Consider the following 20,142-nt stretch of genomic DNA (forward strand, 5'->3'; position numbering starts at 1 on the left):
TTGCAATTTTGTCATGTTTTCGATATTTATTACATTGGTAAAATCTTGCATTTAATATAAAATAAAGCATGTTTGCCCATGGCGTATTTTCCATAAAGTACCTAATAGATGTAAAATTTGATGCGTAAAAACATGGAACCGCGCATATATTCGAAGGATCGCCAGAAAAAAACAGCATTTTACTATACTGCTATGCTTTCTAAATGTTTTCTGCAAAACTCAAATTTATAAATTTGTTGGAAATCGGTTAAACTTTTTTCAATGTGTTCGAACGATTGATTCGCAACATAAAACTGACGAATCAAAACCACGGCATTTTGTCTATTCGTCCGCAAACGAGGAAGGGACTTTTCGTTCGTACGAACGATGTTCGAATACTGGCATACATTTTAGCGTTTCGCATATGGTTAATCACAATAATTGGACTGATTTCATCAAGGCTTATCATTTATTCGAAGAAGTTTACTGATATTTGAATATTTTGTGGCAAACGAGTCGCGTTTAAATTCATTCGAGTGAAAACAAGAATGGCTTATTCGTATTCGTTCGAAAGTACCCGTTCGTCGTATTGCCGATAAGGACGTAAACAAGAATGAGGGTGAATAATCATAAAAAAATATTAGAAATTATATTTAAACCAATTATCTTACATATTATTTATTCTTTCTCAGTTTTTCGACTTTCTTTCGTCCAGTCATTTTGACTGCTTTTGAATAGTATAGGTAAATACTAAATTGTGTTAAAAAACGTTGAAATTTCACTAAATTCATTTCTGAGGTTCCTGCACTGCTGCGTTTAATAACTAACAAATGCGTTTAGATTTGTGTAGATTGCTTCAATAGATGTATTTATGCGTGAATATAGTTTTGAAAATACGTGCTGAATGTACTATATCTCCGTAAATATTCAAAGTTCGATTTTGAAACCTTGCAATTAGGTTCTCAGATAATATAGAGTAACGGCTCCAGTAGTCATCTCATATGTGAAGACCATTTGGTAAAGTGTGATCTGCTGTCTCTCGATATATCGATAAATTAACCTTGAGGGTAAGATGAGAATAAATGCATTCGCTTCGAGTTTTCGCGTCGCTTCTTAGAGCCGAAGTAAAGATGTTTTATCCGATTTTATCCCGAAAAACTGATCGAGAGTCGAGTAATTAGCAAAAAAATATTGCGACTCTAGTAATGTGATGACTATTGTTACAATAAAAATAAAATAAAATCGATTTGTTATAAATCCCCCTTAACCAAACCTGTGCCTGCTGAACGAAACGTGCATAATTGACTAATAGATCTAATAAACACTTGCAAGAGAGTATTAGATATTATTAGAATTCTTAAAAATATCTCCTCATTTGTACGCGGCACAAGTTTGTTCAACCTGAAACTCATGTCCATTTGTCTCGAAAATTTCCCTTCCGTTCTCTTATGTTTCGGAAATAGCGTTTATCACATTTCATATGTAACTCGATAATAAGAATTTTATGAATCATGCCTCACGCAACAGAAAAAAATCTATTCATTCATACCCCATTCCAAGAGGAATGGATGATAAGCCCAACATCCTTCTAGCGAAAAACTCGTCTACAAACGACGTCATCAAGCACCGTAACCGGACTAAACAGCCGGTCGCTGTAGTAGCATAAACATCCTATCAGATCGACCACTTTTACTCTCGTTCTCTCTTGGATCGGAAAACGTGAGCAATAAATGTACTTCATTCTCACCATGAAAGCTTGCTTAGCTCTCCTGTTTTCGGACTATATCTGCCATCTCACTCGAAGCAGTTTAGCGCCGCTTTGCGAACACCTGACACAGAGTGGGCGGAAAAGAGAAGGCAAACAAATAAACAAGTGCATCTTGACTGGACCTGGCCGTTTCGCGAGTACAAGTGCACTGCTACTCTCTGCTCGAGTGCAGCCGCTCTCGCGCTCAGAGAGCCGACAAATCGTGTCGTATGAAAGAATTGCCAACAGCGGAAAACGAGAGCGAGAACATTCTCAGCCGTTGGTTCGTAGAGTGCATCGCATTTGGCCAGATGGTTGTTTGGTTACGGAAGGCGGTCGCAGAAGATTCATCAGTCACTGACTGGCCGCAGACGAGATGCGACGTATTTAGGTTGGTGAAGTTGACGGCAAACAAAATTTGTGTAGTTCACTTTTGAAAGAAGATTGTGTGACAAATGATCCTTGTGAAGGGTTGTTGATTAGTTCTCGTGTAAGAAAAAAAAACATCGAAATAAGTCACTGCATTTCTAACGAATCTTGGCTCCGATTGACATCCGAGGAAGCCGATTAAGTGCTAGGCAAACGATTGGTGGTATAATCAGTCAAACGCAAAAAGGATAGCTTCTTCCGGTTTGTTATTTATAGTGTTGAGGGCAAGAATGACAGCATTGTTTGTGTTGGAGGAAAGAAGCTGAATCAGTGAGGATAAAAATAAATATTTATGAATTGATTTGGTGGAACACACGTTAAGAGAGCCAGAGCCAGAGGAGTTGCGATAAGAGCAACGAGGAAAAGTGTCATTGAGTCAGAGGCTTGAAGAGCGTGACGCTGGTGGACAGTGACGAAGTTTTGGTAGAAAGCCCGTTTGAGACTGTTTTGTCTGATGTGATTTATAGTGAACCTGAAGAAAGGATTAGAATAATTTGCTTCGGTTCGGTTCAGGAAGACTTACGAACTAAGGTGTTGATCAAACTGTGGATAAAATTCGATGATGAATGCTATGAATGCCATTGCCAAGATGTATCCAAAGCTGAGTGCCGTTGAATTATCAGCGATTCTAATGAAAGGTAGGTTTCTCGATCTTGCTTTGGTGGAGGAAGTAGTGCACCGAAGGTGGAGGGGAAACACTTTCGCCCGTTGTGTCTCATTTTCTTAAACTAGAAGTCAGAGGCGGTTGTCGTTTTCTGCCACATTTGCCACATTCTGAATGCAAATGATGTCTGGCGGCCGGTCTTTCACTCATATGCGTCTCGTCGTGACTCGGTTCGATCATCTCGTTGAATTGTGCATTGTGCGATGTCTGGAAAGTGCGCACGTTGCTAGATCTTATTCTCCCGCATGGTAATCAAATCAAGAAATTGCACGGTCGCCACCGTCGCCACCGCTGAATTTACCCATTGCAATTATGTCATTTATTTGTGGCGCCTTTGGGTTGTTTTAATTGGCCGTAGTTACGCTTTTCTGTGGGATTGGCGACAAGTAAATCGGTAAATCATTGGGCTCGACCGATCCGGGGAATCGGTAAAATTCACCGTAGCGTCACCAGCACAATGAGAGGTGTTCTATTTCGGGATAGGTGAAACCGTGCGTCTATTGCACTTCCTTTTCCACGAGACAGTTCCAAATATAGCATAGACCATCGTCGGTGCATGTTCCGTCGGTGATGTTCCACCAGCTTTCAGGGCTTGTCATTTCCTAGAACGTTTCAAATTAATTAGTGGTTCTTCCGTGGCGAATCAGCGGATGCGCCATCGTCTTTTAGTTGCAGACGCCGTGGAACGGACCAGCTCCGTGTTGCACTCGCCGATGGATATACATGTAATCAAACCGTAATTAGTTCCAACAGCCGCGTATTCTGAGCGGGGTCCTCTTAAGTCCGCCGGTAGTCGAACAGAGTATGTTTAGACAGATGTTCGACTTTCGGCGGACGCTCTGTTTACTCATTAAATTAGGATTCCTCTTTTCATCGACCCTGTCAGTGTGTATGCTTGTGTGAGCACATGTTTACGATCCGTGAAGCCTTCGCGAATGGTCTTGATTCGTGGATTTCGATGTCATTAAAATTTTGACGTGCTAAAAATATTCCGGACCGGATGCATGCTGGCTCCATTGCCGTTCGAAACAGTCTCCTGCAGTTCTGGGTTTCTTGGAAGCTGCGCTCGTCATGGCCTGTCTGGTTTTTTACCTTTTCCCGAAATGACTGGGAGCGGGCGGGTCCGGAGCGGTGGAAAGCGTGGTTCGTGAATGATGCTATAATTATAGTTCCGATTTTATTGGAGTATAAAGCGAAGCGTTTGTTTCCCTTTTTCAATAGAGAGGATGGGAAGCGGAGGAGGCCGATCTCCGGTCTTCGTGTGGGATCACTCCAGGTTCACTCTCCGGTGTGAAAGTTTATTATCCGCGCAAGACAGGAAATTTTGCGGCGTCTAGTCTTCAGAGGTTTATGACTTCTTCTGGCAATCCGGAATGTTTGTTTTCTTTTTTCTTGAGTCGGTTTGATTTTTGACTCTTCTTTGAAGTAGAATTTGTGCAGATCTCGGCGAGTAATGCGGTTGAATGTTGTTAGTATATCGACCTGATTATTCATAGTATGTGATATTGTTTTACCAGATAAGGAAAACAATTAATTATATTGGGAGTTATGTTCGAAGGAACTGCTGATCGTTGTAAATTATACATAGCTTATCGATCTAATGAATTCAGAGGAATGCATACTGTTACCTTGAAATATCTTCAATGTTGAAACCGTTTTGTCGTCTTTTCCTCGCCAGCAACTTCTGATACCATATGTAGCAAAGCTACAACAATTCCCTTGATGCAGAAACAGAAAATTAAGCATCTGTTACGCGCGCGGTGAGTATGAAAAACTGACAAACTTTCCGACCACAAGCGCAGGCTCTAAATTTCAATAATCCATTCCAAAAGACTGACACACAACCATTTGCAATCTCTCCTGTCGCTTTTCGGTTCGTTCGCCATTCCCGACCCGGTCGGGTCAAGAGGATTGCGTTCCCGAAAAATACGAAACTATACGTCGAGAAGATAAATCGCTCACTAAAACGCACCTGTGTCTTCTTTTATTTCGTTATAAAAACAGGAAAAAACGAGACACGACCGAACATAAAACTCACATGCTGCGCCTCCGCTGCTGCGACGCTTTGTTAAATTACGAGGGGATTGAAACTTTTTGGGTTATTCCCCCGTGGGGTGACACGAGAGTAAGAGGGAAGGCACAAGGAGTGTCCAAACAAGAGCAATCATTCGCGAAACGCAACCAACAAATAAATTATAATTTCTTCAGCGCTTCGCAAACCCTACCGGGTTTCCTATCCTAATCTTAAACAATGCTCAATGGGTTGGTTCTGAAGGCAAGAACCTATCAAAACAAATCTGTCACACGAGGCCGGTTCGTTGGTCTATCGTCGATGCGATACGGCGGTTGAGCCAGAAGCAAATAAACAATCCCCTCTTGATTCACGCTACCGCATGTCAAAGTGCCAAAGCTAGATGCGGGAACCCAGATGGCAGATGGGTTAGCTTCTCGGGAATTCACATTCACGTCGTCAGCACGATGGTATTTCCCGCCTACACAACCCGAGTGTTTGCTGGTCTGCTTGGTGTTAGCCTGAGCAGACGGCGATTGCTGTATGGAGCTGATATAAATCTTCGTTTTTAAATATTTTAAGCTGTTATTTTAGCAAACAAAAATGTTAGCTCCGCGCTAGCTGAAGTCCCTCTTCATTTTGACGGAAAGCAATCGCGATGACAAATCGCATTAACATACGCCACATGGTCACACGAGTACAGAAAGGAGTCTCTTCGAGGGAGACGACGACAGAAGACGCCGGCGACGAAGAACTAGTCGTCTCGGATCACACGTCGAGCACCGTCGCCGTCGGTCGGTAGTTCTTCTGGGGATGACCGCGTGGAGAGATTTAGATAAAAGTTTGATTTATTCGTCTGACGCCGGTTTGACGCGGACCGATTGGAAGGAAATTAATCATCAGTTTCTCACTCCGGTCTCCGGGATGTGTTCTCCATATGTTTCTTTTTAGCGGACCGATTGTAGGGGTCCGGTTCAGCAACGATCTTTATCAATTATCGTCCGGTTTGTTGAAGCTGCTGGAACTAGAAAGCAGTATTCATTGGGGTTGGGTTATTATTTGGTAGAACTATTTTTTCTAAGGATATCTCTAGAAATATGTTTAGTATCCATCTCAGGAAAAGAAATAAGAATGACAGATTTTTAACTAGTTGATATACTTTCATTGTGAGATGATTTGATCTCTCAGAATCTGACATTGTCGTGCTGATTCATGAATTTTGAGCCATTTGGGCGCAATAAAAAACCGTTTTATCTCGGAACTATGTTTTTATTTTTATTTTATTTGGGAGCAGGGAAAGCCCGCTGTAGCTGAAATTTACGATCTCTCTCTAGCAGGCATAAAACCTCCTCATCTTTGTATATCAACAGATTACAAAGATCCAGCAGATATACTGCTTAATACTAAGGGCTTAAAGTAAAATTACTCCCGGCGGGGGTCAAGAGTGACTGGACGGTGACGTTGAAGGCCGCATCCTGCTGTCCGTGAGGGTCCGCGGGAAACCCCCCAAGTCACAAACACTCGGCGGGTGTCCGGCATGCTGGACATCAAAGAGAGTGGCCCTCGGAGAGCGGTGAATAATAGCAATGCAGGAAAGAAAGGAGAGAAAAAGAGAGTAGTGAATATTGCAGTAAATGGTATTACGAAGGGGTTGGAAGGGTGGAAAGGGGAAGGGGGGGGGGGGGTGAGTTTCCGAAAGAAGTTGAAAGCGGCAAAAGATCAAGTTAATTGTCTCAATAGATGATGAAAAGATGAAGAAGGGGGGATCGAAACAGTATTAGTAATATCATAAAGATCTAGTTAGATCCGAAGAAGATGGTGGACAGCCGGGGGATTGAGAGAGTCGAGCGGATGTTAAAGAAATAACAATTTGAAGTGCTCAAACCGAAGGTCAAAATAACGAAAAAATTATTTCACTTTTCAGATGATGAAATCACGAACTTTACTTATTAATAAATATTATGGATACTCAGTTGGCAAACCAGAGCGGCCATTTTGTTCTACCATCTTTTTATCTCTGTCTCATCCCAAGTCATCTTTTCATTCGCTTTCAATTTATTTTTGACAAATATACGACAATTGTTGTTCAATCGAGCGAAATTTAAGGTAGTTGGACGGATTGATTGTGGCCGTTGTCTCGATACCATTGTATCACATCTCCGCAGTAGTGACAGCTTACCAAATCAGGCCAAAACTTTACAAATTATGGTGCGTTTTTATGCGAGGAAGAATGGGCTTTTTGGGCACCGCTACTTGTACATTTGAGAATTCAAAGGTCTTGCTTGTAACGAAAATCTCGGTTTTCAATTCGCAGTTGCAAATACCTGGCCAAATCATAAGCTTTCGTGCGAACTTATTGGCTAAAACAGATTTGAACTTACTTGATAAATCACGTCAACCAATGGCTTTCATCTTCACGTATGCATCCTTCATATTTCATGTATAGTAAAAACTGCATTGTACAACTTCCGGACACGTTTTTGGACCACTAGATTATGTGTTAGTGTCCTGATTGAAAACATTTCAAAACAGACTGATGTCCAAACACTCCAGATCGGATAACTATGAGCGCTATAATAAAATAAACAGTGCGTCCAGATATTAAATGACTCAAGCTTCATTTCGAACAAGACTAAACTGTTAAGGAAAACAGTAATCCACACTCTTCCCACGGTGGTCGACACTTATCAATAAGCTCAACATATCCTGTTTCGATTTTTGTCGAAAAAGGTTAGCGGTTTTAATCTGATATTGATCTGTCAAATGTCATGTGATTCCATAAGTAGTCCGTAGGGTAGTGATACCGACATTGAACGGTGTTGTTTTGTCTTGCCGAACCGTAAAATCGTTAAAATCGACTTCAGAAACAGTACGAAGTGGTATCGGAATTGTTAACCCAGTCTGTCGCAGTTTCTTTCACATGTATCAAAACGAAAAAGAGCAGTGCGTCGCACATAACAAATCATCATTTGCCACCTAACACCCCACCTACTTAAAGCTAGCTTTGCGGCCAAACATTTCTCCCTGCTCTACTGCCTATGGAACTCGGATTTCAAACACAAACACGCACGCAATCACTTCTCTTCGCACACACGCAGGGTAAGGGGGAATTGGTCCGATCGGGCTATATTTCTGATGATTCCACAGTCGAGACCAGGCCGTGATTAGTGGAATGTAAACAAACGATAAAAAATAGCAACTCAAATGCCGCGATGCTGATGACGGGCGGTTGGCGGTGCGATACAGGCAAAGGCCACACCACATGCTGATCTATTTTCTTCTCCTGGCGCTCACTTCACTTTTACTCACCCACACGGATCGCTTTGGGAATACATTTCCCGAGATAGCTTCGTTCGGGAGGGATGACAAGATTTACATACGGTCGCATCGGTGAAATCTCATGCCGCCATAATTTCGTGACATGTGGTCTAGTCTCCTGTGGGAATCGTGACTCTATTACTCAGATCTATGATTTAATTTTCTGATAGAAAAAAAACTAATCATCAGAAGTGATAAATTTGTTAAATCCAAAACCCCTGAAATTACTCATTAATCTAACGGTAAGGAGAATCATGAACCATCTGAAGCAAATTGCGCCTTTATCAAAATACTGAGTAGTCTTATCTCCTACTTCCTACCCGCCCGAAAGTCGACGCAATACACAGGGGAGCTACAGTTCCAGTTGCTATTTTGGGAGTTGAAGCTGACGTTTTTTTTTTGTTCTTCGAAGTTCGTGATGGGTGAGGTGCGGCCGCAATCTTGTCGCGACATCCTTTTGTTCAATTTGCCGCAAAAGTGTTCGCAGGGCACAAAAAGAAAAGTTGAAAGGCACCAAAAAAGGAGGAAGATTTCGTGGAACCAGACGGTTACAGGTTTCGGAACGAGTCTTTTGATAAGAGCTGGTCTCGGTTGACTACAGCAGAGCAAAAGGCTGTTAAGTGACTCACGCGAGAGATTTTTTTTTCTCGTGTGTGTGTGTGCGTGGTGAACATATCGAAACCAGTCCTTTTTCTCACATTTTTCGATTTTTCGAGACCTTCGAAAATTAATAACAATGTTCGGGTGGGAAGCAACCACGGCGGAGAAATCAGACACGAGATCAAAACAAGAGATGCGCGGAAGGTTGGGAATAAGAAGACGAAGCGATTTTTGCCGGTCCGAATTGAAGGATGGCAAAGATGCAAGATAAACCTTTTTTCACAACGTGCCGGGTCGTGTAGTGCCTGGGACCAGAACCGAGCTCCGAACAGATGGAGAGCGCATTAGCAGCCGAGCGGAATGGCGAAGGCAATCGTTTGTAATGTGTTTTGGATTTGTTGGCGAGGGAGTCAAGATGGTAGTGCGGCATGTGCGCCGGACCCTCCCATCGTTATATATGGGATATAATCGGACAGATGGCGCCAAACCCACACACATATTATATTAATCCATTCCGCATACCCGACTTCCCAAGCAGTGGTACTATTGATGCTGCTGTTGCTCCTTTCCAGTTGAACCAAACGCGTTCTGTTGCTTCGATTTACTTTCCTGGTGGCATGTTCTTTCCCGTGCTCTGTCGAACCTTCTGCTAGATTCCAGCGAACCCCAACATGGCAACCAAACCGAACTGGGCCCAACTCGAACGAATCCATGCAGGAAGCAGATTAAGCAAATACAAACAAACCCCCATTCCAAACAAATTGCATTTGTTTTTCTTAGCACAATTTTCTTTCTGTTTCCTTTTGATCAAACTCTGTTTGTTTGCATTTCACGCGGATAGTTTGGCATTCGGCGTGCCAACGAACCGGAGTCAACAAACAATGGAGCCCTTCGTTAACGAGATGGCGCCAGCGTAACGCGTCTTCCTAATGAGATTTTTGACAAGTCAGTGTCACTAGCGCTGCCAGCGTAAGGCAGTTTTGCATCAATGGTAGTAGATTAAATAAACTGTGAATAAATTAAGCGTCGAGTGCGCGCTTTCCTTAGTCTTTTCACTGAGTGTACAGAAGCCTGATGATTAGTTTTACATGATGCAATGTCAGCCGATAATTGCTCAGCCCTGTAAGCTGAACGTGACCTGTCACGTAACGATTTCGCACACCATCGAATGCGTTATCGATTAGGAAGTGCACCACGGTTATCGCTGGCCGTGCCCCGCATGGAACCTAATACGATATCGAACTTGACATCTGATTTATGCTAATCGCATTCATATTTTGCAGAACGTACTGGCAGTGTTCGACGCCGGAAAAAGAGTGGCACTCTGGCTCAGTTGGTGCCGTTTAAATATCAATTCATTAATAATACAGAAAATATCATTTGTCACCCGGTCATCCCAGCGATGGTCTGGCTTGATATTGCCATGTGATTATCGCTTCAAGAGACTACATTTCAAATTAATTAACCATTGACTACCATGGCAATAAGAATTACTGTTCGATGTACTGTTCCGTATTCCAATCACCCTTGGCTACGTTGGCGTTTAGTTCGGTACGGACAGCGATGATTGCGATTCTAACTAGCTACATCTGTTCGAAAATCAATAAACAACAACGTTTCGATTCAAGCACAGCTCCCGTTCACAATCAGTCATCGGCACCCCATCCGATTCCTTGAAAACTACAATCAACCACAGGCGGGAGAATACGCCAACCGTCCGTTCGTCCGTTGGTCCACCCACTTGTTCTTCCGAGAACGAAGTGAAAACCATCTGGCACATGCCAATAAACCCGAGAGCTGCTAATGAGAATCAACAACAACAGGACCAGAGCTGCTGTGCTGTATCGTTTTCGCATTAAATTTTTAAGCACCACCAAGCACCGGCAGCTGCTGGTTTTAATAGCGAAAACGGTTTCCCTAGTCTCTACGACAACTTGTGCCGCTGGATGTCAACAAACAATCGAATAGGGAACGATTGGCTAGCATAGAACTGACAGCATGGCAGCGTGGGTTAATGGAATCACTTGCAGACGCGTTGTCGTGTAATTACTCCCCCGCCAGACGCGATCATGAGGCACAAAATGTGCGCTTGGCACGTGAAAAAAAACCTCCATCTAGGGGAGAAGATCATTCCGCGTGGTCCTCATGCATGGAAGCATGTGCACAAAAGTGAAATCATTTTCTTAAATGCATGCAAAAATGTCTGCCAGAAGCGAGAATGGTCAACGTTCGCGAAGGGGTAGGACACTCAGTAGTGAGCGCAAGTGGCGTGAAACACGATGCAAGCCAGACGCTCGTTCGCTTGTTGGATTATTTATGCCTTTTTAAACTTTCAAATGTACCGAAATACGAGACTGCGAGCTCCGTGCGAATAATAACAATAAAAAGGTTCCTCCTTCGACCATTTCTCGCGGCTGCGAAGCCAGGGCAGGGTACGCCACTAGAAGAAAGGAACCGGCGTTTGACAATTTGAAACAGACTCATTTCAGGCTCGGAGCGAGCAGTAGGACGTTGTCGCATTTTCCTTCATCCTTCTATGTTGTAGCTAGATTGTGTGCACATCGAAGAGGCTGGCGAGACAGGCATTCAGTACAATCTGGCGCCGGCATTTGGCGTAATATAAAACAATAACAACACACCACGAGAGCAGTGGAAAAGAAGAGAAGGAAGAGAGCAAAACCATAATAAAGCACAAGCTGTGAACCCTCTTAGAAATACCCGGGCTCATGCAGCAACTTCATCTATGAAGCGACAGTTTAAATATGCGGATCTTTATGAGTCACACCGTATTTTGTTCTTTCGGCTTGGGGGTTCTGATTAAGCAAAAATGAGGCTAATTGGATATGGAAGGTTAACGAAATTATCTCGCGGATTTCTCCAGTTTTCTGTGTTTGCTGTCAATCGACGCGTCCTGTCTATTGACATGCGCCTTAAGCACTCGCGTAATGCTACCACGGAATTTATGTAATAATTAACATTTACATGTTAATTTATAGCATCGATGTGTTAAAACAGATTGCAGTGCCACTGGCAAGAGAGATGCACTTGTGCAGCTGGTTCCCGAGACTGGCTCTAATTAATCTGTGCCAACGCGCATGTAAACAGAGCGCGTTTGTACCGCAATGCAGCCGGGGGAGGCCGTGTGAATTACTCCTATGGTTATTAATAGTCCTTCGCACACTCGTGACACAACACGTACATTCCGTTCGATTGATGCCGGTGCCCTCCCCCAGTTGGTTGACACGAAATTCATAAATTGATTACACATGTTTCAAATTAGCACCGATCACTTCTGCTGGTAACCCTGCTGGTTTCGCCACTTTGATACGCAGGAGTTCGTCAACATTAGCGTTGCGAGTAGGTGGCGCTCCCATCGACAGATTTTATACGACTGCATTCCGCGGTAAAATTCCAGAAATCCAGCGTCAAAGGAAACAAAGAAACCAGCCAAAAATAATACTCTTCAGAACCGGCTTCAATTTGCATAACTTAACTTTCACGCTGAGATCAATAAATGCTCTTGAAGTGCCCCTACTCTTCTTGCAAATATTGGGAGTTTTGTTCATGTTTGACATTTGGCATTTGACAGACTCCATCGCTATAGTATAGTCGGAATGTAAACAATCACAGATTCCTAGGCGATAGTAGGAATAAAACATTCTGGATCGCCGGTTACGCAGGAAATTCCTCAACAGATGGCTTGGCTCGATTCATCCATGAATGTCTGGTTGTATATCGGGGGCAAGTGTGATGGCGTAAATATGTAAATAACATTAAATCGTAATTTCCGGCCTACCGATCAAGCAGGAGCGCTCTTCCACGAAAATACCCACACTCACGGGCACTCGTTAAACTCGTAAATTATACCCCATATGCCCGATTCCACTGCTCCTGTCTTCTCCATCGGCCGAGCTAGTTTGCTACTACACTGTGCAGCCAGGGTGTGCTTTCCCCTCTCGACTTCGTTGGTTCGACCTGCTGTTGCACGATACGCAATTACGATTTTTCTCCCCCTGTCTGTTCACTATTCTCGGGAGGAATATATTCACATCTGGCAACACCTGTCAGCCGGTTTTTTTTTCTTTCTACTTTGTTACTTTTTTATGAGACCCCATCTGGAAGTGGCCGACTTTCTGTACGACCTTGTAACAAAAACGATCTAACGTATAATTTTTTTTATTTCTACCTTATTCCAGGTGCTGCAATGTCTGCGGCTTCGCTTGAACGCGATTCTGGCTTCAACTCGGGAAGCTCCGAGCACGAAGACGATCTCAAAAGCTTGGACCAGAGCTCCCGCGATGGTTTGATTACTCCGGAAAACAATTCCGTGGATTCGGTCGAAGTTAAGCTACCTCAGACAGTGCCGAAGAACAAACGAAAAAGTTCCGAACCCCTCCGGGTGATCTCGGATACCGAGTTATTGGGGCCAATCAAGAAACGTATCCGGTATGGAGAGCAAATCCGCGAAGAGAAAGAAAGTTTGGAGCATCACATTGGTAATAATCCGTTCCGACCATGGGCTCCTAGTGAAGGACTTCACGGCGAAAGCCCATTACCCGCACACTACCCTAGCCCGGCTGATCTGCTGGTCAGACACCCGGGGGTCACCACTCTCCATCGTGCCATTAGCATTAAACCACTGGATCAACTTCAGCAACAAACATCGTGTAACACTTCCGCCACTTCCTACCAGCAGCAGCCACTGGCTTTGATCTCAAAAAAATCCGAAACCTCTAATCAACCTCAGTCAACTGGAGATGCTCTCCGACGGAACCTCAGCCTGCTGAACCAAACTGATCGATCGGTTTTCATTCCACCCCATCCGGTTGAATGCGAATCTTCGGAATCGCTAGGCAAACCCTCGCATCCTCGAAACTACAAAAACATGACCCGTGAACGACGAATCGAAGCAAACGCTCGTGAGCGGACCCGGGTTCATACGATATCCGCTGCTTATGAGAAACTTCGTCACGCTGTTCCTGCCTACTCGAACTCGCAGAAGTTGTCCAAACTTTCCATCCTGCGGATCGCCTGTTCTTACATTTTAACACTTAGTCGGATGGCCGGTGAGGACTACAGTGCCGACGGTTCTGAACCTTCCGTCGATGAGTGCGTCGAAATGGTGACAAAAACAATTCAAACTGAGGGCAAAATCAAGAAGAAGAAGGATGAATGAAACCCGACAGGTGCTAGTTGGCGTGTCGTTCGTCGAAAAACGCACATCACCATTGTGGTGGTAGTGCTACTGTTAACGTATCTTCATCTAAACGCACTTAGGAAGTGATGAAAACTCGTAATTAGAGTTTGAACGATTCTCGGTCAAAAGGGAGCGGGAGTTGCCCGGAAACCACAAAATAGCACTTGGCGCATTGAGTTTTTTGAATCAGTTAATTTGCAACTCATATTGATTAGATGAACGGTTTTTATTTATTGCTTGGTTGAGGCATTCTAAGGGAGCGTCATTCTGAATACAGTTTTTTGAGTAAGGGCTATACACGAAGTGAAATAAATGGTAGAGTACAAAGTAGTTGAACACGAAACAAGCAGGTCTGAAATGTTGCCATAAGATTTTTCGACTTAAATTAACAGTACATCGAGGAGACAATAAAACCGCCAAATTAACAATAAAATGAGATGCGTTGTGATTTTCCTATAGTAGATCCCATGAAACGGTCTGACAGTTGGTGCCATATGCAAATACCAACTTCTGTATTTAGATTCTTTCGCAAATGGCAGGGTTTTCCTAATTGACACAATTGACGGAGTCGAGGCATTTTTTGTTGTTGTTTTGCCATATGCTAATCAAGCTTACAGTAACAGGAATGCATGCGCGCACTGATGAACACTCGTAGTGACAGCCACCATGAGTTAAAAAAACGGAGTGGAAATAGTTTCTCAGAAAACAATTAGCTGGTCTTCAATAGTTAGTATTTGAAAAAATGTAATTACTAGTACATCGTAAGGTATATTTATAAGCAAATCTAATTTGTGATTGTTTTGTAAACAATTTTAAAATGTAATACAGTATCTTCATTTTTACTGGAAAACACGGTGAAAACATTAATAAATATGAAAAGTATTTTCGAGTCAATTTTAAAACAAACGCTTTCCATTACATATCAAAGTATCACAAATTCCTTTCTTGTATTGAGCATTGGTTTCGCAGTTTAACCTATGAACAACGTTGCTGGGTTTTCGTTTGGTTCCTCTGTCGTAATCGAAACGACGCGACTAAATCATTGATACTTTTAGAGATCGTTCTGATTTGCAGAGTGTGTATATTTGATGATCAGACAGACCACTGTCGTATGTCCGAGACCCAACCTGGATGGATTCTGTGTGTCAATAGGAGCGTAGCACTAGCCATGCAATAGTTCTATACGCTTAGAATCGCCTGAGAAATCTTTTGAAAAAGACTATGAGTCGGCACGAATAATATGTAAAAACAAGACTTTGCGTTCTGTATATTTGATGACATCGTTTTACGGAAGTTATCTCGAAACCCATTAGGTGAAGGAGTTTCGATGTTGAGTATAGGTGAGTAATTTCTGGTAAAATCAGTATCGACTTGCTCTGATTTGGATGAACCTATGAATAAGTCGTCTCTTTAGCAAACCATTAATTTTGTAGGGATGGAGAGACCGATTATTTCGTATTTTAGGGAATTAATAAGGTACAAAACGTGCTTAATCTACCTAGCAGTGAGATGATACCTTTTTTATCACCCGCATGTGTTTTTTGCATGAATATTCTTCGATGTTCTAGTTCGCATGAAATTATTTTAATGATATTCAAGCGGCAATTTAAAGTTCTATTCACTCATTACCGTGTAATAATCGATTGAACCTTCCATGAGATGTCGAAATAAATTCCATTTTAGAGCTTACGGTTATTCACGGTACTACCAGAACCAGTATTCAAGAACTAGCATAACCGAAAACGATTCGTATGGCCATAAATTAATATGACGTATAAATTGCAATAGTTTTGAGTCCAACTTTGAAGCTTTTGGAGTGTCATCTTCTATATCGGTATGAATTTTAAAAACTCATCACCCTGTAATTCCAGAATCAGATAAAATTCATTAATTTTGTATGGAACAATAAATCCTTTAATTTGAATTTTTGTAGTTGAAATTTGATTTGGACTTTTTTTGAGAAAACGATTGAGCTTTGAGAAACGATTCGATACTGGAACCGGAATTCTAAAATCGGTGTAGCCGAAGTCAGTTAAATCCACCTCAAGAGCTGTATAGTTAACATTTGATTCAAACTGTTTGAAAATCAGTGTAGATCTTTTAAAATTCGTAGTGCGAATTAAATTATTGAGTACCTTCCGAATCGAAAACTGAATACCGCAAAAACTGAGATAAGTTTATTTGGTTATCGACTATCCAAATCTACAAACCTTAAAAGGTCCTTAAAGAAATAAAAAAAAAATCTACAAACCCGATAAACCTAATAAATTTGTGTGAAATGGACATTTTTATACTAATCACCCTGTATCTCATTAACCGGAAGTTGGATCTGTCTAAAAAGCGAGATATGTTATAGGATCTTAAGACCTTTAATTTTAATCTTTTATGGTTCCTAGATTTAATTTGAATTTTAGTTCGGTTCAGCCATCTACGAGAAAAATGAGTAACACTATTTGATTTCGTTTCACATATCATCCTGTAGATCCTAAACCAGAAGTCGGATCCAAACGTAATTCAGGAACCTTGCGTAGGAGCATATGACTATTCATATGAATCTGAGTTTGTAGAAAACTGTTGAGTCATTTCCGAGAAAATTGAGTGAAATTATTTGTCACACACACATTTGCTGATTCCGACGAACTGATTCGAATGGTTAATGGGTGTTATGTTCTTCCAGAATTTATTGCTGTAAGTAGTTTAAATCAATATAATTATGGAATTACTTTCAACTCGAAAATGCTGATATCATCTGGTTTACATATGTCATATTCGAACGATTATGTTGCCAAAAACGAACCGTGCTAAAATCGGTCCGAGGCAAAATTTCTTGAAATAATATGCTTTACACAGTCTTTTTGGTTCTTAGAAACAATTGTATGTAACAGTATAAAAAATCGTGTTCCACGTTGCTCTCAAGCATTGCTTTGTCATACAGCGCTCAAAACTCCTACTGCTGGAATAGGGGAAAAAGTCGCTTACACAAAAATGTCGATATCTCCGTTAAAAGTGGACGGATTTTAGTAAGCTATGGCTTGTTGGATAGGTATTACCGTGTGGAATCTAAGTCTGGAAACATATTCTGTTTTCAAGTGTGACAGATACTGTCAAAAAACTGAAAATTTTGACATAAAACTTCGTATAACTCAAAAAGTAAACATCCGATCTCAAAACCATTCAATAGCGTTCTGGGTGACGGGAAGACCTTTCATTTGCGACTAGAGATCTCGACCTCTTAGTTGACAACACACATACAGACACACACATACACACACGGACATTTGCTCAGTTCGTCGAGCTGAATCGATTGGTGTATGACACTCGGCTCTCCGGGCCTCGGAAAATTTTTCTAAAGTTTGAGCGAATTATATACCTATTTTTTATATTTATAAAAAAAGGTAAAAAAAGATTACAACAATTAGAAAATTATTTCATGAGAAGATCTCGAAAAATTTTTTAACTCATTTTTCTTTTGAACTCGTTATAAGAATCTGACTTTGACTTGATTAGTTATTTTTGATAACTAGGTAAAGTCAGAGCCATAACCGCGCGATTGACTTAGAACTACATGTCAATAAATATTCGGTGGCTTTATACAAGTCCTGCAGTTGATATATTACAATTTTTCGAATAACTTCTTTACATTCATTTCTTACGTTTAATTCTTTATATTGTTTTTGGGATGCCGAAAAGCATTAGGTAATCGGAAAATTCTACTATCGCGATCAGTGGCGTAAAATTTCATTTCATTTCATTCAACTTATCACTAACAGGCTAAATTGACAGTACATTGAGGCCTTTTTTATGTGGTTTGCAAGAGGTTCTATTTCACGCAGATTTTCAAAGTTACGCGTTATGAGAGTCTGTAACCCAATAAACCATTGATAGTCCCATCGTTAGACGAACATCTCTTTCGAATTGGGCTCTCCGAGACAAATCATTGTGCTTGTGGAGAAGGTTATCGGGATATTGATCATGTCGTTTGGACATGCGTGGAGTATCGTGATGTCAGCTCTCAACTAATAAATTCTTTGCGTCAGTTCGCTTTCACATCTCATTCAAGTCAGTCGATATAACAAAAGCTACCGCCAACACGAAAGGTGTGTGCAACATTCCAGTATATATGGAAGATAGTGCTGTAGAAGTGCGTGTGCATGATCTTCTCTCAAGCGTCACCGATTTTTATATTCGCAAAACTATGTCCCAATACGGAGAGATTCTCACTATCGAAAAAGAAAAGTGGAAGAACTTTTTCCCCGGTATTCTAAATGGCGTACGCTTTTTACGCGTGCGCTTGAAGAGGCCTATACATTCTTATGTGACTTTCGGTCAGGATACAAGAATTCCGTGCAAATCACTTGTTACCTATGACAATCAGATGGCCACATGTCAATACTGCCAAAAAGCTGTTCACTACGGTAAGCCATGTGATAAACTGGACAAGGAGACAACCACACCAAAGGACAGCGGTGCTTCCTTCACACCAACCCCAAGCAATCCCAGTACATCTGTAACAGCCACCAACAACAATGAAGCATCCCCTTCAACGAAACCATCAGTATCCCCTATAGAACAAAGTACACCAGCTGCAGTTAACAACTTACCCTCCAACCAACCGGCAACTGCAACCAATGTACAACAAGGCGCATCTACAGCAACTCTCAACGAGCTCAAGATTACGATCAACAAGGACAACGAAAATAAAACGGAAATCACACATAACACCGACGATGAAGCAATGGATGATGAGATAAACCGCGGACGAAGTGACCCCCGATCCTCGTTGGATGGAAATGGAAACTCATCTCCTCCTAGAAAAAGGGTGACAACGAGATCCAATAGCAAAAAAAAAAATTTTAATAACAAAAATGTAACCCAATTGGCCACGTAAAGCTTTTACGCAAAAAGGCCAGAATTAAAATTTTATTATAAAAAAAAATTCTTTGCGTACCCAAGGTAGACTATCCAATGTCCCAGTTCGAGACATTCTTGCTTGTCGTGACATTCCATACATGAAACTTCTTTATCATTTCATAAAGAAAATTGGAGTTTCAATTTAATAAAGGACCCTTTTAAGACTTAGTTCTGATTCCAGCTGCAACCATGAATTCAACCAATAGCTAAATTAGAATAGAAATTATGTAATGATACAAACAAACTCGAAATAGTTCATGAAATTATCAACAAAATGCCTCATAATAACAGCTTATTTTATAATTTATAGAAGTTAATCGTTTGTTTCAAATAATATTTCCGAGTAGATTTCATAATTAATGACGAATTACCTAAGATGATATTTAAGTAATAAAAGGAATATGTTTTAATAAATTTAAATCGTTGTGACTATTTTAGAATTATATTAGGATAAGCATTTTATGTAAAAGTGATGCTACGGCGAAGAAAAACAAGTCCGACTACCGGTACATTTTTTTCCCATAACTCAAATCATCATACAAAATCGTAAAAAAATTGTAGATCTTATTAGTGTATGGTTGAATGAACCGAATGTAACTATGCCGATATTCAGCTTTTGGTTCTTGAAGTACCGACAATAGTAATCAAATGTGATAGAATGGAGCTCACTTCAATTTCCCACATATGATTGAATAGATTTTCACTAACTTAGATTCAAATGTAGTATATCAATGTGATAGTATTATGCAATAGAATTCTTCAAAGCTCTTTTATAAACTTTTTTAAATTGTGGTATTTCGGGGAATTTCTACAGTAATATATAGGAGAAAATGAATAATAACAGTTCGGCTGAAAAGTTCGTATCGTTTAATAGAAACACACATTTTTTTGCCAAAATTCGTTTTTATTATTCAACATAATTGCCATCAGAGGCGATACAGCGATTGTAGCGATCTTCCAACTTTTCGATACCATTTTTGTAGTACGATTTGTCCTTTGCCTCAAAATAGGCCTCAGTTTCAGCGATTACCCCTTCATTGCTTCTAAATTTTTTACCAGCGAGCATTCTTTTGAGGTCTGAGAACAGGAAAAAGTCACTGGGGGCCAAATCTGGAGAATACGGTGGATGAGGGAGCAATTCGAAGCCCAATTCGTTCAATTTCAGCATGGTTTTCATCGACTTGTGACACGGTGCATTGTCTTGATGAAACAAAACTTTATTCTTCTTCAAATGAGGTCGTTTTTTTGAAATTTCGTCCTTCAAACGCTCTAATAACGCTATATAA

General features: G+C 41.2%; 1 protein-coding gene across 1 annotated transcript; it reads left to right on the forward strand.

The window, feature by feature from the left end:
• Positions 1 to 2,097: 2,097 nt before the first annotated feature.
• Positions 2,098 to 14,829, forward strand: LOC131427033 (transcription factor Atoh8). Its single transcript, XM_058589911.1, has 2 exons — positions 2,098 to 2,793; positions 12,945 to 14,829. Exons 1-2 carry the CDS (start codon positions 2,715 to 2,717, stop codon positions 13,922 to 13,924), a joined length of 1,059 nt encoding a protein of 352 aa, XP_058445894.1. The 5' UTR covers positions 2,098 to 2,714; the 3' UTR covers positions 13,925 to 14,829.
• The last annotated feature ends 5,313 nt before the right edge of the window (positions 14,830 to 20,142 follow it).

This window comes from Malaya genurostris, chromosome 2, assembly GCF_030247185.1.
Source record: "Malaya genurostris strain Urasoe2022 chromosome 2, Malgen_1.1, whole genome shotgun sequence".
NCBI classification, from domain to species: domain Eukaryota; kingdom Metazoa; phylum Arthropoda; class Insecta; order Diptera; family Culicidae; genus Malaya; species Malaya genurostris.

Excerpts from the sequence above, each read along its gene's own strand:
- LOC131427033 (XM_058589911.1), top strand. The coding sequence starts at position 2,715 with ATGATGAATGCTATGAATGCCATTGCCAAGATGTATCCAAAGCTGAGT. Across the intron at positions 2,794-12,944 it reads ATCAGCGATTCTAATGAAAG|GTGCTGCAATGTCTGCGGCT; the intron begins GTAGGTTTCTCG and ends ACCTTATTCCAG.